General features: G+C 42.8%; 1 protein-coding gene across 1 annotated transcript in view; it reads right to left on the bottom strand.

Annotated features, from left to right (window-relative positions):
* The window catches only part of TRPC4AP (transient receptor potential cation channel subfamily C member 4 associated protein), a 74,909-nt gene that overhangs the window by 37,053 nt on the left and 10,116 nt on the right, over nucleotides 1–27,740 (bottom strand). Inside the window, exons 2-5 of the mRNA XM_056121749.1 lie at nucleotides 24,554–24,682; nucleotides 21,654–21,770; nucleotides 9,537–9,594; nucleotides 1,979–2,034 (exon numbers count right to left, since the gene is read on the bottom strand). Coding sequence (XP_055977724.1) covers nucleotides 1,979–2,034; nucleotides 9,537–9,594; nucleotides 21,654–21,770; nucleotides 24,554–24,682 — 360 coding nt within the window. The remainder of the gene's footprint in view (nucleotides 1–1,978; nucleotides 2,035–9,536; nucleotides 9,595–21,653; nucleotides 21,771–24,553; nucleotides 24,683–27,740) is intronic.

Below are 27,740 nucleotides of genomic sequence, written 5' to 3'. Positions count from 1 at the left end.
TTGGCAGAAATCTCTCCAGATTTAACTGTTAAAATTTCGGAATTTCAAAATCACATGGCCCTACTGCAGCCACGCGACATCATATGTTATTCATAACCAGCAATAGAACACAAATTGTCAAAAAAAAAAGTGGCTAACCTTGATTCAATCCCCAGCATCACATACAGTCCCCTGAGCAGTGCCAGGCGTGATCCCTGGGCACAGGGCAAGGGATAAGCAGAATTATGAGTACAGCAGAAATAATAAGTACAGCAGAATTTGGTCCAAAATTCCCCAACACTCTCCACCCCCCCCCAAAAAAAAAATCAAAGCAAAAACCAAAATCTACAATGGATTTTGAAAGTCTAGTACAAAAACTGAAAATGTCTATATTCACATATTGATTATATACTATAGTGATATTCTTTGGGGGAGGCGGTGGGGCTGGGTCACACCCAGTGATGCTTAGGGGTTACTCCTGGCTGTGTACTCAGCAATTACTCCTGTCGTTGTTCAGGAGACCATTTAGGATGCTGGAGACTGAATCTGGGTTGGTGGTGTGCAAGGCAAGCACCCTGCCTGCTGTACTATTGCTCCAGCCCCAGTAACATTCTTGATATACTAACTTTAACGCACTGCTAAAATAACTTCACCTGTTTTTCCTTATTTGCTTTTGTCTGGGGGCACACTTGGCAGTGCTCAGGGAAACATGAGCGGGAAATAATATGTGGTGCCAGAGACTGAACAGATTGGCACATACAAAGCAAGCACCTGGCCTCTGACACTCTCTAGCCCTGCTATCAACAGGTTCTTGAAAAACCATAATTTTAAGCAAATTAATAAAAGCGGTACCAGAGTGATAGAATAGCAGGTAGAACTTGGTGTAATGCGACTGATCTCCGAGTTGATCCCGGCACCACATATGGTCCCCTGGGTCCCACCAGGTGTGATCCCTGAGTACAGAGCCAGGAATAAGCCCTGAGCACTGCTGGGCCACACCCAAAAAACAAAAAAAAAAATAAGAAAAGCAAGTCTTTGAATAATTTTGTTCAGGTTCCAACAAGATTGCTTCAATCTCATCAGCATTATTTAAAAAGAACACTATTCAGTGACTGTTACATTATAATTTCCTGTTTACAATGCATCAAATAAGTTTCTAAAAGACAGGTACTGTTTTAAGAGTTCTTCACCTTAGGGCTAGAGAAATAGTGCAGTGGGTAAGGGTATTTGCCTTGCACACAGTGTCCTGAGTTTGATCCCCGACAACCCATTTAGTCCTGCAATCACCACCAGGAGTGATTCATGAGTACAGAGCCAGGAGTAATCCCTGAGATCGCAGGTGTGGGCATCCCCGCCCCCCGCAAAAAAAAAAATAAACAAAAATAGAGACTTTCATCCCTTTAAGACCCCACAATTCTACTTAATTTGATTACTAATAAGATACAAGTAACTGAAACTTGAGGAAATAGCAACTAGCACTAAGTTAAGGGAGAAAGGGACAGAACTCAAAATCTAATTCTACCACTAAGAGCTGTGCTCTTTTCTTTCTTTAAATTGCTTCCTTCACTCACCATTCATTCTTTCTTGCTTGGTTATCAACCTTATAGAATTCTTCCGCTCAATATAAGGCTGAGCCTTCTGGTTCCTATTTTGTTTTATAATAAGGAAAATGATGGAATAGGAATAATGGAGCCAAAAGAAATCTTAAAAGTTATCATCTTCCAATCAATACTTGTTCAGGCTTTCCTCAGACACCTCTGCCGAGAATTAGGCAAGTTCAGTATCTACTGAAGCAATCCCAGTCCTTGACAGTTATTACAAAATGTTGTTTCCCCATGATTTCTACCTGTTGATCCTGCTTCTGAGACACATGTACGACTCACTAATTCAATATCCGAAGATTGCTCTCATGACTATCACTCCCATTTAAGTACTCCCTCCCTGAGCACTGCAAAAATGGCAGGAAGATAAACAGAGCCCCAATGATAAAGGTACTTACACAGACACAGGTATTATACAGGATGCTTAAACAGTCCTTGGACATTTCATCGCTTACTGAAAGTAAAAAAGAAATAAGTCATTTTTTCTTATTAAAAAAAAGTGTAGCAGCAGAGGTATATTTTTTTTTTTTGTTTGTTTGTTTGTTTTAGCTTACTGCTGGACCACACTTGGCTGTGCTCAGGGCTTACTCCTAGCTGTGTGCAGGAATCACTCCTGGAGGGCTTTGAGAACCATATGGGGTGCGGGGGAACAAACCCATGTTGGCTGCATGCAAGGCCAACAATTATCCCTCAAGCCCAGATTTCTTTGAACATTAGAATCAAACCTAAAATTTTTCTTCAAGATGCGTATTTTTCTTTAATTTTCAGTGGTGCTGGGGATCAAACCTAGGGCCTCACAAATGCAAAGTACATGTTCTACTGCTAAATTATATTCCTGACTAATTTTTCCTTTTATCCATCCTTCTAGTCCTACTTACTCAATATTTTCAGCCAACAGACCAATTTCTACACAGCTTTTTATTTGATATAGTAACCAATTTCTTATGCTTCATAGTCTTGATAATTTGAACCTACTGGTATGTCATTTAACATGCCATGTTCTCTTTACAGCCTGCTCAGGGCATATAGTTATTTTTGGTTTATTTTTACTAATTAAATGAATAATACTTATGTTAAGTTGGTCCTTTAAGATAAAAAAGAAAATACTTCTAAAAACAGAACTACTAGAATTCAAGGTATGAGATCTTGCTATCTTGTTACATGTCTTTTTTTCCTTTTTTTTTTTTTTTTTGATTTTTGGGTCATACCTAGTGGTGCTCAGGGGTTATGCCTTGCTCTGTACTCAAGAACTGCTTATTCCTAACAGTGCTTGGGGGACCACATGGGATGTTGGAGGTTGAACCTGGGTCGGCCATATGCAAGGCTCTACCCACTGTACTATCGCTCTAGCCCCAATACATTTCCATTCTAAGACTATTTTTACTACAGACTCAACAAGTGTTTTATTTTTGGCTTTGGGGAAATGCCTTTTTTAAAAAAATTTTTATTAGTGAGACACCATGAGGTACAGTTGTAGACTTACAAATTTTTGTGCTTGGGTTTCAATTATACAATGATCAAATACCCATGGGCAAATGCTTTTTTTTTTTTTTCTTGGCTTTATGGGTCACAACCGGCAATGCACAGGGGTTACTCCTGGCTCTGCACTCAGTAATTACCCCTGGCAGTGCTCAGAGGACCATATGGGATGCTGGGAATCGAACCCAGATTGGCTGCATGCAAGGCAAACGCCCTACCCGCTGTGCTATTGCTCCAGCCCGCAAATGCCTTTTTTTAAAGAAAGGTTTTGGGGCTACACCAGGCTGAGCTTGGGGGACCATATGTGGTATTGGAGATCAAACCCTGATCACCTGCATGGAAGGCAATCACCATACCAGCTATATTATGGCTCCAGACTGACAATTTTTTTTTTTTTAGTTTGCTTTTGGGGGATACCCAGCAGTACTCAGGGCTTACTTCTAGCTCTGCACTCAGAAATTAATCCTGGTGGTGCTCAGGGGACAATACAGGATGTTGGGGATCAAACCCGGGTCAGCAGCATGTAAGGCAAAATGCCCTACCTGCTGTACTATGGCTCTGGCCCCTCAAAAATGCTTTTTAAGGCCTTATATACTGGGTTCAATTAAAAATTGGCTATTTCTTTGTGAGCAAGAAAGCAGTGCTAAAAGGAAATAAAATTTTCATGGCTGACCCAAAAACTTCGTGATCATGGTATCACCTCTGCCAGGTAGGCTGTAGTGATAGCACAGTGTGTAGGGCATTTGCCTTGCACGCAACCGACCTGGGCGACCTGGGTTCGATTCCTCTGCCCCTCTCGGAGAGCCTGGCAAGCTACTAAGAGTATCTCGTCCACATGCAAAGCCTGGCAAGCTACCTGTGACGTATTCGATACGCCAAACACAGTAACAAGTCTCACAATGGAGATGTTACTGGGCCCACTCGAGCAAATCGATGAACAACGGGAGGACAGTGCTACAGTGCTACCCAAAAACGAGATGCTAAAACTGAGTATGGTACCATGGACCAAATGTTTTGTTTGGCATAACATACAAAACAAAAACGAAAACAAAACACAACTGTTTCCATTCATTCCTATGCTGCCACAAACTCAAATGCAAGATTTCCCTCTGAGACCTCAATGGACAACCTGACCTGACTGCTGATTTAAATAAGTCTAACCACACAGGCACTCTGTATTTTCTCTCACTATCCCCCAAGACTTTTAGGTTCAGTTCTCTCAAGACTTCAGAGCAAGCTGGATTAGTTTATTTCAGTGATTCTAGGTTTCAGTGTTTCAAAGAAACTGGAATTTACCCATTTATCAATAAGTTATCTACAATGTCTACTTGATGGCAGCTATAGAATATACAGTGGTTTGCAAAATAAACAAAAAATAAATAAATAAAAGGATCAGAGCTCCTGGAATTTACAGATCTGGTGGGAAGAAGAGAGAATACTCACACCAGATAATCATGAGAGTATGAAGAACCAATTTCCAGAACAAAGTTGAGGGATCATAATTAGTAAAAATAGACATGAACCCCTTAGCCACTACCAAGTGTTCAAATAGGGTTTATAGATAGTACGTTGTAATGGAAACTAATGGGTAAATTTTTTTTCAAATGCTGAGCTTTTCAAATGCTTTTCAAATCCCCCAGCCCCCCTTTTTTGGGCGGCAGAGGTAGAGGAAGGGATTTCTGGGGCCATACTGAAGATGGTCAGGGCTTATTCCTGGCTCTACACTCAGGGGTCATTCCCAGCCATGAGTAGGAGACAACTGTGATACCATTGATGGAATCTGAGTCAGCTGCATACAATGTAGTGCTATACTACCTCTGCTGTTATATCTCTAGCCCCAATCAATAAGTACTTTTATTTTTTAATATTATTTATTTTTTAATTTTTAATTTTTTTTTTTTTTTTGCTTTTTGGGCCACACCCAGCAATGCACAGTGGTTACTCCTGGCTCTGCACTCAGGAATTACTCCTGGCGGTGCTCAGGGGACCATATGGGATACTGGGAATCGAACCAGGGTTGGCAGTGTGCAAGGCAAATGCCCTACCCGCTGTGATATCGCTCCAGCCCTATTTTTAGTTTTTGGGCCACCCAGAAGTGCTTAGGGTTTACTCTGGACCTGGACTCCTGGAAGTGCTTGGGGGACCACAGGGATTCTGGGTAAAGAACCTGGGTCAGCTGCATGCAAGGCAAGGACTTTATCCTCTGTACTCTTCTCTCCAGCCCCAGAAATGAGTACTTTTAAAGGAAACTATCACACAAATAACTCTAATATTAAGCTTTTTTTTTCTTTTTGGGTCACACCCGGTGATGCTCAGGTGTTACTCCTGGCTCATGCTCTCAGGAATTGCTCCTGGCGGTGCTCGGGGGACCATATGGGATGCTGGGAATCGAACCTGTGTTGTCCATGTTGGCTGCGTGCAAGGCAAACGCCCTACCTGCTGTGCTATCTCTCCAGCCCTAATATTAAGCTTTTTAAAGAAAATACCTAAAATTGAAAATTGTTGATTGTTTTACATTCTGCTAATAAAATTTATAATGAAGTAACAATCAGATTTTCTTAGTGAGCAAGTATAATCAAATATCACATTTATTAAATAAGTTACATTTTGGGACTGGCAAGATTGTACAGTGTAGGCTGCCTGCCTTGCCTAGGGCAACCCAGGTTCAATCCCTAGGTAAGTGCCAGCACCCAAGATGATCTATTCTTAAAAGAAAATCAAGAGACAAATCAAGGGGCCAGAACAATTGCATAACAGGTAAATCAACTGCCTTGCACACAGCCAACTGGGTTAGGAGCCTCAGCACTTTATATGGTCCCCCGTGCTCTACCAGGAGTGATACCTGAGCAAAGAGCCAGGAGTAAGCCTTGAACACCACTGGATGTGGTCCAAAACAAAAAAAAAATAAAAAATAAAAAAAGGCAAAGAAAAAAGAAAATCAAGACACCAATACTGAATTAGGCAAATGTAGAGTTTAGCAAAATAATATTAACATTTATTACAAATACACTTTACAATTACACTTCAATGATAGAATGGAAAATAGCCTATTAAATTAAAATAAATAAAATCTCAGCAGAAAATAAAATTTAAAACACAATAAGATTCAAAACAAAACCAAATATATAAATTTTAGAAAAGATTAGGGCTGGAGCGATAGCGCAGCGGGTAGGGCGTTCGCCTTACAAGCGGCCAACATGGCCAACCCGAGTTCGATTCCTCCGCCCGTCTCGGAGAGCCCGGCAAGCTACCGAGAGTATTTGATATGCCAGACACAGTAACAACAAAGTCTCCAATGGAGACGTTACTGGGCCCGCTCGAGCAAATCGACGATCAACGGGAGGGCTTTTACCTTTTACCTTAGAAAAGAAAAAATACAGCATCCAAACATTTAATTATTCTACATTTAACAGAACTGAAATAGAGAAAAGGAAAGAATTAGCAAACTTGAAAACAAAAGTTTCAGGGCCAGAGAAATAGTACAGGGGCTAAGATACTTGTCCTGCACAACACCAACCCGAGTTCAATCCCCAGCATCCCATATGGTCCCCTGAGCATCGCCAGGTGTCATTCCTGAGTGCAGGCCTGGAATAATTCCTGAGCATTGCCAGGTGTGGTCCCAATACTTAAAAAAAAAAAAAAAGACTTCCCACTATTTATTTTCCTTTCTCTCCCACATTTTGTTTCTAAGTTAATATACTACTTCCAACTGATTTCTTTGCCTTTTAATAGAAGTTCCTTAAATATTTCTTGAAAATTCAGTTTAGTGGTGATGAATTCCCTTAGCTATTGTTGGAAAAACTCTTTATTCCTCAAAATCTGGTAAGGTATCAAGGTGGAATATTCTGTAGAGGTCTTTTCCATTTAGTACTTGTATACATCATCATCACGCCACTCTTCTTTGTTCACAGTCTCTAATGAGAAATCCTCAATCGACCTATGGGCATTTCCCTTATATAGACTCTTTGGTTCTCTTTTGTTTGTAGAATTCTTCTCCTTATCTGTGTTTTGCCATTTTAATTATGAAGTGTCTTCGTGTGCATATTTGGGCTTACTGGGCCTGGAACTCTCGGAGGCTTCTGGATCTGGGTATCTTGCTCCTTACTCAGCTAGTTCTCAGCATCTCCTCCTTACTGAGAATTCTGCCCCCTCTTCCCTTTTAGAACCCTGTGACATGACTGCTGCTCCTCTAGATGCTGTCCTACAGAGCCCCTGTAAGCTCTGCTGTTTTCAATTCTTCGTTAGTCTTTTTTGGATGGTTTTCATTATTTTACCTTTAAGCTCTCGGGTTCAATTTTCAGCTTCTTGCATTCTGCTGGTTGAGTGCCTTCTATTGTAATTTTAAATTCTGTTACTATATTTTAGCTTTCTTTCCTTGAAACTCTTCCATTTTTTTTTCTTGTTGGAGTTCTCTTGTGTTGATGTCTTAACTTCAGTGAGCATCATTAGGATTGTCGCTTTAAAATCCTCTTCAGGTAGCTGGCACAACTCTGTCACATTAGGTATTCCTCAAAACAACAGTTCTAGGCTGTTGTCTGAGTTCCTAATTCCTGAGAGTGCTTCCATTCCCCCCCTCCCCCCATATCTGATGTTCCAAACAAAATTGGGTGAGGGCCAGGGAGTCTGAGGGGGCCTAGGTGGTGACTCAGGGTTCAAGATAGTAAATACTTGGAGACATCCGTCTGCCAAATTCAAGACAGCCTGAGCAGCAACTAGGGCTTTAAGTGTGACAGTGCTCTGTAGCCACCAAGCTGCCACAGCAAGCAGGCCTGGGCAGAGGTCGGAGAACTTGTGCTGTAGTGGGGTGAAGCAAAAGATGGGGTGTCAGCTCCTGCTGGTGACTGCAGGCACTCTCTGAGGCTAGTAGACCGCAGACTCTGGCTTGTCAAGAGATGCCAGCAGACAGTGGGGTTCCCTGGCTGATGGGCTCTGCTCTGGGAGGCCTGTAGGGTGGGTCCTGCCTGTAGTGGTCAGATGTGGACTGGCAGGGAATGGGTCCGCTTGCCAGTGGATGGATGGTGATCTCTGTCTCCATGACCCAGCTAGCTCAACTATTTGCTGGGGTGGGTAAAGATCTCAGAATTCTCCCGCAGGGCTGGTTACTGTGTGAGCAAGACAATTTAACTTCCATCAACAAGGCGGAGAGAAAGTTGCCATGTGGGGCCTGTTGGCAATTCCAGCCTCTAGTTGAACCCTAGCATTTCCTGCCACTGGCCCTGTGTTTTTCACCGCCTGTGCAAACCCTAGAATTTCTTGCCTCCTATTCCCGTGTTTTAAGTACAGAACTGGAGGCCTGGGTGCAGGTGTTTTCTTGGAGTCCCCTGTCCCCCTGGGTAAAGTTCTACCCCTCAGAAATCTCTTCCCATGCAGCTCGCTGTGCCCTGCAGGACCTTCCTTCCTGGGAGGGAAGTTTGTCTCCCTGCGCCCCGCAGGGTGCTGTCCTCTCTCTGGCTGCTAAAGCTGCACTCACTGGGGCTTCAGGTCAGTTTCTGTGTAGGCAAATCCAAGCTCTGATGCAGATTTCTGTGACTGCAGGTGGAGATCAACACAGTTCCTCCTTTTCAATCACCCTGATCCTGCCTCTTGGAAAATTATTTTTAATAAAAAAACTTGTTAGGGGCTAGAGCAATAGTACAGTGGGTAGGGCACTTGTGTCGCACGCAGTTAACCTGGGTTTTATTCCTGACATCCCATATGGTCCTCCAAGCAGCACCAAGAGTGATTCCTGAGCACTGAACCAGGAGTAACCCCTGAGCATCGCCAGGTGTGGTCCAAAAATAAAATAGATAAAAATTAAAATTAAAAAACTTGTTATATTTTCTAAAAGGACATTTGTCAAATATTAACTGAAGTGATCTCTGGCTTTTAGTACCAAAGTATACTTGCTCTTTTATAAAAATTTTTAAATATTGCAAGACTTATATTCTTTGTAATTTATATGAGCTATAAATGATAGAAAATATGCACATATTTACCACCCAACTTGTACTAATATGCTACTAAAACACTTTTACTTTTTTCCCTTTTTATTGTATATACTTCACTTTGGTAATGAGCTAAGAAACTTTTGATTAAAAAGTATATACTGGAGCCAGAGAGACGGTGCAGAGGTAAATGTGCTCAGCCCCCATTTGCTCTCCAGCTCCAGCTTCACCGTGGGTGCATCCCTGAAGGCCCAAGGCAACCCCAGCATCACAGCACCCTCAAAGGCCACATCCTGGGGCCCGTGCATTGAACGGCCATAACTGGTTGACCAAGAATCACCATAAGGGATGCTGGCAACAGAATCCAGGTGAACTGTGTGCAAGACAAATGCCCTACTTGCAATACTAATGCTCAAGCCTCCCAAATAATTTTTTATGAATGAATCAAGAAAACTGCTTAGTTGGAAGTGGAAAGAGTGTCCACAAGTAAAGTAAGGCACACCCTTACTGCTGAGTTAGGAAAGGGATAGAAGAGGAGCTCAAGTTTACTTACTCTTTAATTTCTGTCCTCGGATAGAGATCGTAGGCCTCATAAGGATTTCTACAAGGAGCTATGGGTGGAAAAAACAACAACAACAAAATCTTGGAATAAATTCAAAGCACAGCTTGCAAAATAAATTTAAAATACAACTTATAAACAACCTTTGCCATGACAACTAATGGACTATCGCTTTAGCCACACAAAGCCACATGCTTGGGGTTGCCCGTGATGTGAACATAACTATTAATACAATATCCTGAATCAAGAGACTGGGCAACATGCTTCATTTTGGTCAGGGACAAGAAATTGAAAAATAAAAGCCAAAGAGAGAGTCCAGAAGTTCAAGTGCTTGCTTTGCATGCAGCTGACCTGGTTTTGAATCCCCAGCACCACATACGGTCCCCTGAGCCCCACCAGGAATGATTCCTGAGCACAGAGCCAGGAATAGGCCCTGAGCATCACTGGATTGGCCCACAACTGAAGTGAAACAATCCAAAGAAAGCGATTATAAAATAACATAATTATAAAATAAGAGATTATAAAATAAATGACTGTCTCAGAACCACTGCTGTTTCAGAAGAAACAATGGGCTCAGCACATCTACGTTTAAAATTAAATGCAGTTGAAGGAGCGAAAAGAAAGATGCCTTATGAGCTGGAGCAAAATGAAAGCTGTTCTGAATGTAGGCTTGATTTTCTTTGTAAAGATGAAAGGTTGGAAACGTTGGACTAGCTATCACAAAGTAGACACAATTTTAAGCCCTATTTCTTCATCAATAACTGTCCCATGCTGTAAAGTTTTCAAGGGAAAAAAACAAGGAATGCAATACCCATTTTCTTCCTACTATGAAAATATTTAATCATTTTGTAAAATATTACACCAAGTATTTTTTATTTGGGTTTTTGTTTGGGGCCACATCGGGCTATGCTCAGGGCTTATTCCTGGCTCTATGCTCAGAGATGACTCTGATGCCTGATGGATGGTGGGGTCCGAACCCAAGGAAGTGGAGTCAAAGGGATGCTCCCTGTCTACTGTTCCCTCTCTCTCTCTCTCTGGCCCCACCACAACTTTTTTAAATACAAAGCTTAAACTTATTTCTACTTCAGGCTCCATGAAATTCACAGAAATTAAATTAATAGCACAAAATAAGTCATGATGTTTAACTATTTTGTTTTCTGTTTTTGGTTTGGGGGGTGACATCTGACAGAGCTCAGAGGTTATTACAGTTCAGCACTGAGGGGATCATGTGGTAATGGGATCAAATCCAGGACTCCCACATGCAAAGCATGCCCTCGAGATTTTTGAGTGGGCGCCTGCTCTAGGTCTGATTCCTAGCATCACTGGGTCCCAAGCACCATTATGACCCCTAAGTTCTGTGTGGGGACAAGCCTATGAGCACCTCATGGCTAGACCACTCATCATCTTGACTACTGTCACCCCCTTTAACATGTCAGTGATAAATTCTAGAGTCTGTAAAGTCAAATGCCTATACGCCTGCTGAGGGGAAGGAATGGTGAGCAGCAATTAAAGAATAAAGGCTGTGACTGATGCTATGGACACAAGTAGTATATAGTATGATTTCATGAGGTATTTTAAATTTTTATTAGGTTTAAAATTTGATGCCACTATAAATTAATTTTAATGCTTTAAGTGAGGGGCTGGGATTCTACCTTTCTCCATAGAGATCTGAATCTGTACCTTGACCTGACTGAAAAGAAATCGCTTTGGCCACAGAATTAAATTCATAAAAGAGGGAGGTAGACACCAAATTAAATTTTTAAATTTTAATTAAAAAATTAAAAGTTAGGGATAGTAGTAGTACCGGTAGTACAGCAGGTCAGGCATTTGCCTTGCATGTAGTCCACCTGATTCCCAGCATTCCTATGGCTTCCCTGAGCAACGCCATGAGTAACTGCTGAAGGCAGAGCCAAGAGTAACCCCTGAGCACAGCAGGGTATGGCCCCAAAAAATACTAAAAAATGAAAAGTAAAAAAAAAGAGTAATTAAAAGCTACTATATTGAGTGCTGGTGGGACGGGGAGGGGCAAAGGGTGGTAGGGGAGGGAACCTAGGAACACTGGCCAAGGAAATGACACTAGGGGCGGGACTGGTGATGGGTGTCAAAAACCCAACTTGGAATAACTTTGTCACTCATGGTGCTTTAACAAAATAAAATCTGGGAAAGAAAAAAAATGTTATTATATTCTGAAATATGTTTGTGCTTCCCAAATTCAAGTTAGATTCTCACAGAGACTTGGGAGGTGGGAGCCTGAGGATGTGAGACAGTCACAGGGCAGAGCCCCTGTAGAGGGAGAAATCCCAGCACCCCCACCACAGAGGGCCACAGGGAGCCTCCACCAGACACATCGGCTAGGGTCTCAGCCTTCTCAGCACCCTGAACTACTGAGGGTACTGTTTCTAAGCTACTCAGTATGTGATGTTTTGTTGCAGTAGCCCCAAAGAATAAAGACAATCAGTAAGGGGGCTAGAGATATTGCTCAGGAGTAAAGTGCTTATCTGGCATGTGTGAGGTCCTGGGTTCAACTCACGGCACTACAAAGAAAAAATGAGTAAGAGAAAAAAATCCAAATAATCAGATAGGAAAGAAAGCAAAAGCCACCAACATACAATTGGCATGAAAAAAACCTATTTAAACATGAAAATATGTTTAGTCTAACTCAGTAAAGGATGTAAATTTTGGAAAACCATGAAGACAATTAAAAAAACCCTCTTAGAACACATAATAAAAAGATGGAAAAGAAACTGGTTTTTTTTTTTTTTTTTTGCTTTTTGGGTCACACCCAGCCGATGCTCAGGGGTTACTCCTGGCTCTGCTCTCAGGAATCACTCCTGGCAGCCCTTGGGGGACCATATGGGATGCTGGGAATCGAACCCGGGTTGGCCGCATGCAAGGCAAACCCCCTACCCGCTGTGCTATTGCTCCAGTCCCAAAAGAAACTTTTCTATGGAAGATGTACAAATGACCTCAAAGTACATAAAAAGATACTCAACATTATTAGTCATTAGGAAAATGCAAATTAAAAGCACAGTGAGATACTTCGTATCACTAACAACACAGAGAACAAGTCTTGACAGGATAAAGAATGAGAAATCTAAATTCACTGCTAGCTGGTATGCAAAATGTTTTAGTGCTCTGAACAACAGCCTGATGACTCCTCAAAGGATTAAACATAAAAATTACCATATGAGGGCTCAGAGACATAGTATAGTGGGTAGCGTGCTTGCCTTGCATGCAGTCAACCCAGGTCAATCCCTGACACTCTATATGGTCCCCTGAGTCCCACCAAGGGAACTGGGCACAGAGCCAGGGATAGTACCTGAGAACAGCTGAGTGTGGCCCAAAAACCAAAACACAAAGCACTTGAGGGAAGGCCTGGAGAGATAATACAGGGTAAGGTTCTTGCCTTAATTCAGTCAACCTCAATTTGATGCCTGGCACCACATATGGTCCCTGATCACAGAGCAGGAATAAGCCCTGCCTGAGCACAGCTGGGTGTGCTCACCCCCCCGCAAAAGAGGGAAAACTTTATTTTTTTCTTATCTTCTTAGTAAACAGCTGAAATGCTTTAAATATAGTGTTTGGCAAAGGAGGCTATGGAAGCTGAAATGTTCAAATTAATGAATTGGGTGGCAGTGAGCAAGGTGAACTTATTTCCTGGTCATTACTGATACATTTTTTTTTCTGTTTGTAAGAAAACATTCTTATATTTCAATAACAAAGTCCATAACCCACACTGTCCATTACCCAAACGACAAGGTGATGGGGTGGGTAAACACTACTATATTCTGTTACTGGAAATGTTAATGACAGAAGCTCTTGGGAAACTTATAAACAATGTGGAAAAACTTATAAACAATGAAAGACATGTATGCTTTGATGCCGGGGGGCATCAACCCACACGTACACAGACATATGTATAAAAACCATTATGGCAAGCTTTTTTCAATAGCAATGATGCAATGATGTTAAAAACAAACAAACAAACAAAAATGAACCAAAAAAAAAAAAACCCTCAGCTGAGCCTCTTCCTGTTTGTCCCCAACGCCATGCCTGGTCTTCTGCTCCTCCCAAGTCAGTCATTATTCGAACCCGGGACTTTGCTCTCCCTGTGTATGTGCCACAGGCATCCTCTAGGACCCTGGGCCACCCACCATCCCTGACCCTCTTCCAGTTCGTCCCCAACGCCATGCCTGGTCTTCTGCTCCTCCCAGACTGTCCCCCACACACACTAGGAACTTGTAGTCCGAGTGGCCTCTGCAGAAGTGGGCGTGGTCGCTGCAAAAGGGCATGGCCTAATTTTGGGTCGGAGGCTTATGTGGCCTCAGATAAATTACTCATACCCAACAATCTCGTGTGACATCTCAGTCTCCATATCACCACACCAACATGAAGAAACAACGCAAATCCCCATCACGAGGAGAGGACAATGAAAAGAGCCCAGAAGCCTCATTAGATGTTACTCACTTAAGGGAGCTCTCTGAGAAAGAATTCAGATATAAAGTAATGAAGATGTTCAATGAACTTAATGAAACAGTGACAAAGATATCGAGTAAATTAAAGGTGGATATGAAAGAAACAATCGAGAAAATACAGGAAGAAATGAGAGCAGAAACTGAAAAGCTATGCACAGAAATAACATGAATAAAAGATTTGGTAGATGAAATAAAAAACTCAGTGTGTGCCCTCAACAGTAGAATGGCTATAGCTGAAGACAGAATCAGTGAGCTGGAAGATGAGCTGCGTGAAGCCTACAGGCAACAACAAACAATGGCAAGAGACCTCAAAATAGCTCTAGAGCGAATCAGAGTACTAGGGGATGATTCAAAGAGGAACAATAGAATCACTGGAGTACCAGAAGGTAAGGGAAACAGCCCCAATGAAAAAGCCATGGTTAAACAAATCACTGCTGAAAAGTTCCCAGAGTTGGACAATGCAGGCATCCAGATTCAAGGAGCCTGAAGGGTGCCAGCTAAAAGAGATCCTAACAAAAACACTCCAAGACATATCACAGTTAGAATGATGGATGCCACGGACAGAGACACAATACTTGCAAGCAGCAAGGTCAAAGAAGGAAATCACATATAAAAGAGCACCCCTTAGATTCACAGCAGACCTATCAGAGGAAACCCTCCAAGCCCGAAGGCAATGATGGGTTATAGTGAAAAAACTCACTGAAATAAACGCTTCATCAAGAATATTTTATCCAGCTAAACTCTCACTCAAACTCAAAGGAATAGTACACTATTTTCTGGATAAACAACAGCTCAGAAACTTCATAGACTCAAAACCAAACCTACAAGAAGGGCTAAAGGGGCTACTGTAAGAAAAGACAAACCCCTACAAGCACAACAAACCCTTACAGAAAGATGACATAAAACCCCATAACAATAATCTCTCTCAATGTCAATGGTCTAAATTCACCAATTAAGAGACACGGTGGCAAAACGGATTCAGAGACAGAACCCAAAATCCTGCTGCCTACAAGAAACACATCTGAACAATAAGAACAAACACAGACTCAAAATCAAAGGATGGAAAACAACCCTGCAAGTAAACCACCCCCTCAAAAAAGCTGTAGTGGCCTTACTAGTATTGGACAACATAGATTTCAGGTTGAAAAAGATTAGAAGGGACAGTGAAGGCCATTTTTTATTAATCAAGAGATATGTACAGCAGGAAGAAATCACACTCCTAAACATATTCGCACCCAATGAGGGACCAGCCAAATACCTACATCAACTGCTAGCAGACCTTAAAATGGACATTACAGGGAGGTATGGTGCCGCCAGCAGGTCAATCTGTACCTGTGAGGCGAGTGCATCAGCAGCCTGGTGGCGCCTTCAGACTTCCAGATACCCCCAAATTGCTGCTGTGCTTTGGCCAGACCCCAAAAACTTGGGGCAAAGTTTACCAAGAAAGTAAACGGCCAAAAGTTAGGTATGTGGGAAACACACCCACAAACCACCTCCGGCTCAGCTATGTAATTGCAGGCATGTCCTCTCTGGTTCCTGATTGAACTGCTTAATGGCCATGATCCCAGAGACTCAGAAACAAATCTCGAAACCCAGCGGCTTTTGGCAGAAATGCGTCCAGTCCCTGCAGTAGGTTACTGGTGCTGGGCCAACCCAGGTGGGAATAGGTTTCGTGCCTTGGCCTGTTCCCCCTGGTGGCCCAGTGGCTGCCATCCTTCAGAGGCCACTGGACAGTCAGGGTTGGGCCCCCAGTGACGAGACACGCAGGGCCTCACGGGATAGGGGTGGAGCCGGTCCTGTCCTCCCCACTCCAACGAGACCCCAAATCATCGCCCATGAATGGCCTCTCTGGCTTCTGATCAAGTTGCTTAATGGCCATGATCCCAGAGACTCAGAAACAAATCTCGAAACCCCGTAGCTTTTGGCAGAAATATGTCCGGATCACGCAGTAAGTTACTGTCGCCCCGCCACCCCAGGGGGGAAAGGGTGCTGTCCCTCCACCTGCTTGCCCCTGGTGGCTCGGTGGCTGTCATCCTCCAGAGGCCATTGGACAGTCAGGTTTGGGCCTGCAGTGACGAGACACGCAGGGCCTCACGGGATGGGGGTGGAGCCGGTTCTGTCCTCCCCACCCCAACAAGACCCCAAGTCATCGCCCACGAATGGCCTTTTTGGCTCCTAATCAAGCTGCTTAACGCCCATGATCCCAGAGACTCAGGAGTAAATCTCAGAACCCAGCAGATTTTGGCAGAAATCCTTCTAGATTTAAGTGTTAAAATTTCGGAATTTCAAACTCTCACGGCCACTACTGCAGCCACGTGAAATCATATGTTATTCATAACCAGCAATAGAACACAAATTGTCTGCTGTTGCCTTTTCAGCAGATCTGAGTATTGGGGTAAAATCTCAAATAATAATGGTAGGTCTGGTGTCAAAATATTGAATGTGATCAAAGTAGAGAGAGACTAATGTGGAAATCATCTGCGTCACAGGTAGGGGGAGGGTATACTGGGGCTGTTGGGGGTGGAGAATGGGCACTGGTGAAGGTACGGGTGTTTCATCGTATGATCGAGACTTAGACCCGAAAGCTTTGTAACTGCTCTCACAGTGATTCAATAAATAAAATTATAAAAAAATGAAAAAAAATTAAGGTGGAGTTCATGCACTATTCAATCAGCTAATTAGTGGCTGAATAAATAGCAGTACTCCTACATAAAAAAAGAAAAAAAAAGAGGACATTACAAGCAACACAATAGTAGCTGGAGACTTCAACACTGCTTTAACACCCCTAGATAGAACAAGAAGATTAAAAACTCAGCAAGGAAATAATGGCCCTGAAGGAAGAAATAGAAGACAGAGGGCTAATAGATCTATACAGGACTTTATACACCCCTCCCTCCAAAAAAAAAAAAAAGAATACACATTCTTTTCCAGTGCACATGGAACATTTTCCAGAATAGACCATGTGCTGGGCCACAAAACATACCTCAACAGAACCAGGAAGATAGACCACCATGCGCTGAAGATAGAAGTTAATCATGTACAGATGCAGAAAACCAAATCAAACACCTGGAAATTAAACAACTCAATGTTGAACAATGAGTGGGTCAGGAAAAAAATCAAGGAAGAAATCTAAAGATACCTGGAAACAAATGAAAATGAAGACACGAGCTACCAGAACCTATGGGACGCAGCTAAAGCCGTGTTAGGGGGAAAATTTATAGCTCTGCAAGCATTTCTCAGGAAGGAAGAAAGGGCCCACAAAACAAATTGACTTCACAGCTACCTCAAACCAGGCAGAAGGAAAAAGATCATAAAACTTAGAGCAGAAATCAATGAGATGGAAACCCAAAAAATAATCTGAAAGATCAATGAAATCAAGAGCTGGTTCTTTGAGAAAATAAACAAGATAGATAAACCACTAGCAAGACTCACAAAGAAAGAGAGAAACAGAACCCTAATAAACCGAATCAGAAATGAAAAGGGGGATATCATAACAGAAACCAAAGAAATTCAAAAGATCATCAGAGACTACATTGAAAGTCTGTATGCCACAAAACAAGAGAACCTAGAAGAAATGGATAAATTCCTGAATTCCTATAATCTCCCAAGGCTGAATCAAGAAGATCTAGAATACCTGAATACTCCTATTAATATCAAGTAAATTGAAACTGTAATCAAAAGTCTTCCCAAAAACAAAAGCCCTGGTCCAGATGGGTTCCTAGCAAATTTTTCCAAATATTTAAAGAGGACCTATTGCCAGTTCTTCTAAAGCTTTTCCAGGAAACTGAAGAAAAGAAACTCTCCCAAACAGTTTCTATGAAGCTCGTATCTCTCTAATACCAAGAGAAAACAAAGACACCACAAGAAAAGAAAACTACAGGCCGATACCCCTGATGAATACGGATGCGAAGATTCTCAACAAATTATTAGTAAATAGAATTCAACAACTCATCCAAAAGATCATACACCATGACCAAGTGGGATTCATCCCGGGGATGCAAAGATGGTTTAACATTCGGAAATCAATCAACATAATCCATCATATCAACAAAAGAAATGATAAAAACATATGATCATATCAATAGATGCAGAGAAAACATTTAACAAGATCCAGCACCCATTTATGATGAAAACCCTTGCCAAAATGGGTATAGAAGGACTTTCCTCAATATAGTTAAAGCCATCTACCACAAGCCTATGACAAGCATCATCCTCAATGGGAAAAAACTAAGAGCCTTCCCTCTAAGATCAGGGACGAGACAAGGATGCCCACTCTCTCTCTCCACTGCTCTTCAATATAGTACTGGAAGTACTTGCGATAGTGGTTAGCAAGAAAAAGATACTAAGGGTATTCAGGTAGGAAAGAAAGAAATCAAGCTCTCACTATTCACAGATGATATGTTACTATATGTAGAGAACCCTAAAACCTCTACCAAGAAACTCCTAGAAACAATAGACTTGTATAGTAAAGTATCAGGCTATAAAATCAATACCCAAAAGTCCATGGCTTTCCTATACAAATAATGAGAGAGAAGAAAGTGACATGAAAAAAACAATCCCGTTCACAACTGTGCGCCAGAAAAATCAAGTACCTAGGAATCAGCTTAACTAAGGACATAAAAGATGCGTACAAAGAAAACTACAAAATGCCACTTCAGGAAATAAAAGAGGACACAAAGAAATGGAAAGATATCCCCTGCTCATGGATTGGGAGAATTAACATTGTCAAAATGGCAATATTCCCCAAAGCATTGTACAAATTCAATGCAATCCCTATAACGATATCCATGACGTTCTTCAAAGAAATGAAGCAAACACGCCTGAAATTCATATGGAACAATAAGCACTCACGAATAGCTAAAGCAATTCTTGGGAAAAAGAAAATGGGAGGAATCAAACTGCCCAACCTCAAACTCTACTACAAAGCAGTAATAATTAAAACAGCATGGTACTGGAACAAAGGCAGAGCCGTAGACTGATGGAACAGGGTTGACTATACTGACATCTCCCCCCAAACATATGATCATCTAATCTTTGATAAGGGAGCAAGAAATGTGAAGTGGAGCAAAGAAAGCCTCTTTTAACAAATTGTGCTGGCAAAACTGGACAGCTACATGCAAAAACATGGGCTCAGATCTCTACCTAACACCATGTACAAAGGTAAGGTAAGGTAAGGTAAAGGCCCTCCCGTTGATCGTCGATTTGCTCGAGCGGGCCCAGTAACGTCTCCATTGGAGACTTTGTTGTTACTGTGTCTGGCATATCCAATACTCTCGGTAGCTTGCCGGGCTTATAAGTAAGATCAAAATGGATTAAAGAAAAAAAATGGATTAAAGACCTTAACATCAGACCGGAATCCATAAGGTACATTGAAGACAAGGTTGGCAAAACCCTCCACAACACTGAAGCTAACGGTATCTTCAAAAATGACACGCCACTGGCCAAGCAAGTGAAAACAGATAGACAAATGAGACTATCGTAAACTAAGAAGCTTCTGCACCTCAAAAGAAACAGTGACCAAAATACAAAGACAGTCTAAAGAATGGCAAAGGATATTCGCCCAACACCCATCCGACAAGGGATCGATATCAAGGATATACAAAGCACTATTTGAACTCCACAAGAAGAAATCATCCAATCCCATCAAAAAATAAAGGTAAAGGTAAAGGCCCTCCCGTTGATCATCGATTTGCTCGAGCGGGCCCAGTAACGTCTCCATTGGAGACTTTGTTGTTACTGTGTCTGGCATATCGAATACTCTCGGTAGCTTGCTGGGCTCTCCGAGAGGGGCGGAGGAATCGAACTCGGGTCGGCCATGTTGGCCGCGTGTAAGGCAGACGCCCTACCCGCTGTGCTATCGCTCCAGCCCAAATCAAAAAATGGGGTGACGAAATGAACAAAAACTTTTTCAAAGAAATCTGAATGGCAAAAAGGCACATGAGAAAATGCTCTACATCACTAATCATCAGGGAGATGCAGATCAAAACAACGAGTTATCATCTCACGCCACTAAGACTGGCCCACATCCAAAAGAACAAAAGCAACTGCTATTGGCGCAGATGTGGCGAGAAAGGGACCCTCCTTCACTGCTGGTGGGAATGCCGACTGGTTCAGCCCTTTTGGGAAACAGTATGGACAATTCTCTAAAAATTAGAAATTGAGCTCCCATTTGACCCAGCAATACCACTCCTGGGAATATATCCCAGAGAGGGAAAAAAGAATAGTTGAAGTGATAACTACACTTGTTTGTTCACTGCAGCACTGTTTACAATAGTCAAAATCTGAAAAAAACCCGAATGCCCGAGAACAGATGACTGGTTAAAGAAACTTTGATACATCTACACAATGGAATACTAAGCAGCTGTTAGAAAAAATGAAGTCATGAAATTTACATACAAGTGGTTCTACATGAAAAGTATCATGTGAAGTGAAATGAGCCAGAGAGAGAGGGACAGACATGGATTTTTTTTTTTTTTTTTTTTTTTTTTGCTTTTTGGGTGGTTACACCTGGTGATGCACAGGGGTCACTCCTGGCTCTGCACTCAGGAATTACTCCTGGTGGTGCTCAGAGACCATATGGGATACTGGGAATTGAACATGGGTTGGTCACATGCAAGGCAAACACCCTACCCACTGTGCTATCACTCCAGCCTCTGTGGCAGACATAGAAAGACTGTATTCATCTGGGGAATATAAAGTAACAGAATGGGAGTCACACACCCAAGAATAGTTGAGATCAGTATGAGGAGGTCTGCTCCAGGACTTGGAAGCTGGCAGCACATGCTGGGGGAAAAGACAGCTCAGACAGAGAAAGAAACACCAAGTAAAGGATGTCTGGAGGACTCACTTGGGATAGACTGAACACGATGACCACTCAATACCTCTATTGCAAACTACAAGACCCTGAAGGAAAGAGTGAGCAAAAGGGAATGCCCTGCCACAGAGGTGGGGTGGGTTGGGGAGTGTGAGGGTGGGAGGGCTACCAGGATCATTGGTGGTGGGGAATGGGCACTGGTGGAGGGATGGGTACTCAATCATTGTACAACTGAAACCCAAGCACGAACGTTTGTAAGTCTACAACTGTACCTCATGGTGTTTCACTAAAAAAAAAAAAAAAGTTAAAATAATTAATTAAAAAAAAAAAACTCCAAATGTCCATCAACTGAGGCCTGGGAAGATAAAATTGTTGTACCATTATTCTATCCCAAGTCAGTGAGCTTCCTGGGTAGATCCAAGGTATAGAGTACCTGTATCTGTATTTCTGTATACATGCAGCCAATTCTGTGTGGGAAGAAAATAAATCTAAGGTGTAGCAGTGGGTCACTGGCACATGTGTATGCACATATATGAACACCTTATAAGAACACAAAGGGGTTAGAGAGATAGTAAAGGCTTAAAGCACTGGCTTTGCATGCAGCCGACCCCAATTTGATCCCCAGCACAACAATCTCGAGTATTACTAGGTACAGTCCTAGAGGCACTCAGGAATCACTCCTAGCGGTGCTTGGGGAACCACATTGAACCCAGGTCAGCCACGTGCAAGGTAAAGGCCCGACCCACTGTACATTCGCTCTGGCCCCTCAAAAATTAAACTCTGCAGCCATTAAGCAAAAGTAGTAATAGTAATAATACTTACATCAACACCTCCAAACAAGTCAAATATGTAAGTATTTGGGTAAGTGGTTTCTTGTGTAAGCTTCCTTTCTTCAGTAACAAATGCCATAGCTTCCATGGAGAGAAGAGGAGAAATTTCCTAATCACACACAAAAATAAATAAATAAATAAATAAATAAAATAATAAAGAGATGCCTGGTTTGAGCGCCCAACATGAATCAGACACAAAAAACACTGGTTTGCATTTTAGTCACCACTTGAATCCCTCTGAGCACAGAGAGTCCAGCAAGGAGGCACCTTCCCTTGAAGCTGGCCCTGCATTTGGTGTATCTGCCCCTGCATCTGGGCGAGTGGACATAAATGACACGTGTCAGTTCCGGTCAAGTCAGAGAAGCCTGAAGGTGCTGGCTGCTGCCATCGTGCGCCAGATCTCCATACTGCGAGACCCCGAGGGATACCTGGGGGCCAGGAGGAGGAGAGCCGAGGCCAGTGCTGGCGTCCTTACATTGGACTCTAGCTGACATGAGCACTGGGCTGCCCGGATTATGAGTGAAAGTGCTCCCCAAAGTCCTGGTGCCCCCCAAAATCTCAGTGCCCTCATGTCTCAGCACCCCCATTTCTCAGTGCCCCTATAACTTAGTGCCTGCCACATCTCAGTGCCACCATAACTCAGTGCTGCCCATGACTCAGTGCCTTCCGTGACTCAGTGCCCCCCAAGTCTCAGTGCCCCCATAACTCAGTGCCTGCCATGTCTCAGTGCCCACCATGACTCAGTGCCTCCATGTCTCAGTCCTCCCCACCCTACACATGAATGAGAAGTGCCAGTGGATCAACTCAGAACTATGTGAGAAGAGTGATTTTACTTCAAGGTTCGGAGTGGCCAGTTCTGCAGCAACAGACAATGAAAACACTGCTCAAATGTCATTTCCCAAAAAATCTTGTTTCCCTTCACCAGAAGGCATCCGAAACATGCTGAACTCCCAGAGCAATCTGGAATTCATCTGCGCCATTTAGCACTTTTACTTTATTCCTCTTTACACACCTGTGATATCTCATCCCTAGACTAGATTTAGCGTTGTGGTTCTCATATCAAAAGGGTTGGGATGAGATCGGGGGGCTAGGGAGAATCATCTACAAGGAATAGAGCTAATGGAAAAAAATTTACAGAAAAACTATTAGGATAGTAAATGTTGTAATACTTAATTTCTTTAATGCTTATAATACACCAGGCATGGCTCATAAGAGCAGACTTCCTATCACCTGGAGGGCCTGAACACAGCCTGGAGAGTTACTGGGAGAATGTTAGGAATTCAACAAGGTCCCCGTGGAAGAGGCAGGTGGCACTTAGTTTCAAGAGTGGCCAGAATTCCACGCCTCTTGGAGTTTATCCCTTTGAGTCTTCTAACTCCATCCCATTATCTCAAAGATTGGGCAGGAATTAAGTGAGATAAGTTTGCAAAGTGTTTTCTTCTTTTAATTTTTGCAATCTTATTTCTTTTTATCTTTTGACCTACTTTATTTTTTTAACTTAATTTTATTTTTATAAAGTTGTTCACAATAATTCATTACATTTAATATTCAAACACCAATCCCAACACCTTCCTACCACCATATTTCAAATGTTTCCACCCCAAATCCCAAACCGTGCACCCCAAAGTAGAACTGAAACAATTAATTTTGTACTGCTTGTTATGAAAATTCCGCTAAAAATGGTACAATGAAGTTTCCTAAGAGGAAAGTGTGGAGGATTGTTGTATTCATCCTGGAGCCAGAGTCCTTGTATGTGCTACTCTTGATACATCAGTTTTTGACTTCCTTTAATCCTCACAATCAATTAATAAAAAAAAATCCTCACAATTGTATGAGATGACAATAACATTTTTGTTTGGGTCACACTCAGCTATGCTCAGGACTTACTCCTGGCTCTGTGCTCAGGGATCACTCCTGGCAGAGCTTGAGGGACCATATGGGGTGCTGGGGATCGAACCTGGGATGGACGTGCAAGGCAAGTGCCCTACCCGCTGTACTATCACTCTGGCCCTGTAGCAATATCTTTGAGGCACAGATCTGTAAAGGTTGCAACATTCTTAGGTAAGCAGCTTAGGCAGCAGGATTTAAACCTAGATCCAGCTCCAGAATCATGCCGAGAGAAGACAACTCAATCTGGGTGACAAAGGAGTCAGAGAAAAGAACTCAGGCTCCTAGCTGTGGTGCTTTCTCCTGGCAAACCTTGGGAGAAGCTGGCTAGAGCAGTGGTTCTCCTAACACTGGTAAGCAGCAGACTCACCTGAAGAGTCTGTTAACACCCAGATGTCTGCACCCCACCTGCAATTTCTCACTCAACAGGTCTGGGGTGGGATCTGAGAACGTGCGTTACACGTTCCCATGGCTGCTGATGCAGCTGATCTAGGTAGCACAACCACAAGAAAACAGAACTTTCTCTCACATATAATCCCCTATATAACAAGCACTGGCCTTTGATTTTTTTTTAGCCCATTTATCCTTAAGATAGTTCAATGGAATCTCGTAGCATACCCACTTTAAATATAAGAAATAAAAGTTGCCCAGGGTCACATGATTGGTAAGTGACTTAATCACTTATTTAGCACTGAGCAGAATTTTGTTTTTTTGTTTGGGGGCCACTCCTGGCAATGCTTAGGGTTTACTCCTGGCTATGCTCAGGGGACCAAATGTGGTACTGGGGATCAAACCCAGGTAGCAGTGATGGGCTTCTGGTGGTGGTATTGGTTACAACTGATTTTTATTTCTTTCTGTGAACTTTTTTTGAACATCCCAGATTTCTTCAGCTATGGAAAAACAGACCACTTGACAAAAGTAAACTCAGAGAGAAGGGAAAAGGGAACCGGGCCTCCTGTATCAAATCTGGAGGGGCTTCAGCCCTCCAGATTTCCAGAGAGTTACCTTGAGGATGTTTTGGCACTCGATGAAGTCGCTGTGGAGGTGGCTGGTGGTATGGAGCTTCAGGAGCAGCTGAGGAATCCCACTCCATTTGGACTGTTTGTCCCTCTCCATCAAAAAAGTGTCTGGGAACTGTCAGTCAAAAAAGAAAAAAAGTGGAACATTTTACTGGTGACGAAAGATTAACATAGATGGCTTATGATGGCTGTCTTCAAAACCATTCCAGGACAGTAATTCAAAGGTTTCTTCCTGGAAACTTCAAATAGCTCCTAACAGCCTGTTAGCACAAAGTACAGCTCTCTGACTTGTGATTCAACGCCCCTCCCTAGCTTTTCACCTATATTCTTTTCCCAGCCCCCTTCTCTCCCAATGTACCCTCCAGATGCTTGCTCTTGGCATCTTGGTGCATGTTCCTTTCCCTTTCCTGTCTTTTCTGTCCGGAAAGTGCCTACCCTTTCTTCAAAAGGTAAGCTAAATAAAAAGTGTCCTTGACTGACCTTTCCCCTCTCCTTTCTGAAAGATTAAGTGCCCTACTCTGGGGCTTTATCGAAAATCTGTTCAATGTGAACACAATTACTGGTACATTTGTCCAGAAATTCCTCGGGAGCGGGCACCGAGCCTGTGTTTATCATGTATGCCACCAACTCTCTCAAAGCACGCGAGGCACTGAGTGGGAAATGAACCAAAGGTTCAAGGTATATGCAACAACTTTCAAACCTAATAACAGGTACATCTACCATTTATGGCATTGTTTGCACTAACTCCTCTGGGAAGTAATATCATCGGGGCTGGATGTGAACTACTATGCACCTGCCACTCAGTCAGCTCACAGGACATGAAATGGTTTCAGAGACATCGTAGCATGTCCTGAATCACCATTCCTCTGACCTTGAGCTTCTCACATTTGTTTTCTTAGATTGCAAAGTTAAGACAATACAAGAACAACAGCAGGCAATAAGGTGTTCTTGCATCACTAGGATGAACCACAGGAAATGACCATTTCCACGTGTCAAAAAAAATTAAAAACCAAAAAAAAAAAAAAAAAACCCCAGCAAGCTCAAATCAATGCAAGTCACAAAGAATGGGTGAAGGGGGGGCATGAAATCTTTCTTTTGCTTGAAAGAGAACCCCCCAAGAAGCAAATGTGGCTGTATGGGACTCAGCAAAAAAAGTACTCAAGTCTTCACCGCTCCCAAGATTTATATTAATAATAAAACATGATCTCCTATCAATTATATAACCTCCCACCATGAGAAACCAGGAACAACAAGAACTAAACTAAACCCAAAGTAAGCATAAGGAAAAAAAATTTTTAGTGCTACTGCAAAATTCTACCTGAGACAAACCGCAGGCACCACTGGGATTCAAACCCATGATCTCCTGTTTACTAGATTAGGGCTGGAGCGATAGCACAGCAGGTCTTGCAAGCAGCCAACATGGCCGACCCAAGTTTGATTCCTCCGCCCTTCTCGGAGAGCCCGGAAAGCTACGAAGAGTATCTCGCCCACATGGCAGAGCCTGGCAAGCTACCTGTGATGTATTCGATATGCCAAACACAGTAACAATTGTCACAATGGAGACGTTACTGGGTCCTCTCGAGCAAATCGATGAACAACGGGAGGACAGTGACAGTGACTGCAAAATTAAACTGATAGATGAAACAAATTTTTTTTGTCTTTGTTAAATATTTATTTACATCATTCCTAATTTTCTTTTTTCTTTTTTTTTAATATCTTTATTAGACACCATGAAGTACAGTTGTAGACTTACAAATTTTTGTGCTTGGGTTTCAATTATACAATGATCAAATACCCATCCCTCCACCAGTGCCCATTTCCCACCACCACGGATCACAGTATCCCTCCCAACCCCCATCCCCCCATCCCACCCTGCCTCTGTGGCAGGGCATTCCCTTTTGTTCTCTCTCTCCTTTAGAAAACTTATTCTTTGAAAAGAGAAATGAAATGAAAACCTCTTGCTATATGGACTTAACTTACAATGAGCCAAATTATTAAGTTTAGTAATGAAAGAGAGACATTACTGGAAACCTTAGAGGGGGACAAAAAAACTCTGGAGGCCAGGGGGACAAAAAAACTCTGGAGGCAGGGCTGCAGTGATATTACAACGGCAAGGGGAAATGTCTTGCTTGTCGCCAATCCTGGCACAATCCTCAGCACCCCATACGGTGCCCTGGGCGCAAACTACGAATATGCTCTGAGCACAGCCAGGTGTGGCCTCCAAACAAGAATAAACAAAAAAACCACTGGGTAGCCAGGAAGCCACTAAAATTAAATATTGATTTTGTGATTTTGTTTGGGTCACATCTGATGATGCTCAGGGGCTACTCCCAGCTGGGCATAAGAATGCAGTGCTGCTCCAGCCCTATGGGGGCCGAGACCACCCGGGCCACCTTGCTGATGGTCAGGTGTGACCACGGCCGTGCTTGAGGTGCTTGGGGACTTCCAAGGCTACACCTGGTAGTACTCAGAGGGCCATGTGGTGCTGGGGAGCTAAACAGGGCCCCACACATATACCCTGGCCCCCTGTTCTATCCTCAAAACCCCACTCAAAATGTTTTATCAGGTAGTGTTTTAGGGAAAATTATATACCAATAAACTGTCACTGTCCTCCCATTGTTCATCGATTTGCTTGAGCGGGCCCAGTGACATCTCCATTGTGAGACTTGTTACTGTGTTTGGCATATCGAATACTTCACGGAGAGCTTGCCAGGCTTTGCCATGCAAGCGAGATACTCTCGGTAGCTTGCCGGGCTCTCCGAGAGGGGTGGAGGAATCAAACTCGGGTTGGCCATGTTGGACGCTTATAAGGCAAACGCCCTACCTGCTGCGCTATCACTCGAACAGATTCCTAGAAGAAACCAAACACAAATCGACTCAGGAAAAATCAGAATTATCTGATACAACTACAACAAGATGTAAGATTAGTGATTCGGGCCTGGAAAGATAACAAAGGGCTGAGCACATGATCTGGGATTGGGGTGGGTGGGGAGAGGGCCTGGGTTTGATCCCCAATACAATTCCCTGAGGACCACAGGAAACAATCTCTGAGCACAGAGCTAGGAGTAGCTCCTGAGCATCATCAGATGTGACCCAAACAAAACCACAAAATCAGTGACAAAGAACAGCCAAAGTTCAAATATTTCATAGGTAAATGCTATAAATATCTAAAG

This window comes from Sorex fumeus, unplaced genomic scaffold (genome assembly GCF_029834395.1).
Source record: "Sorex fumeus unplaced genomic scaffold, SorFum_2.1 ptg000044l, whole genome shotgun sequence".
NCBI classification, from domain to species: Eukaryota; Metazoa; Chordata; class Mammalia; order Eulipotyphla; family Soricidae; genus Sorex; species Sorex fumeus.
The sequence above is the reverse complement of the archived record's forward strand: the minus strand, read 5'-3'. Positions and strand labels throughout refer to the sequence as shown.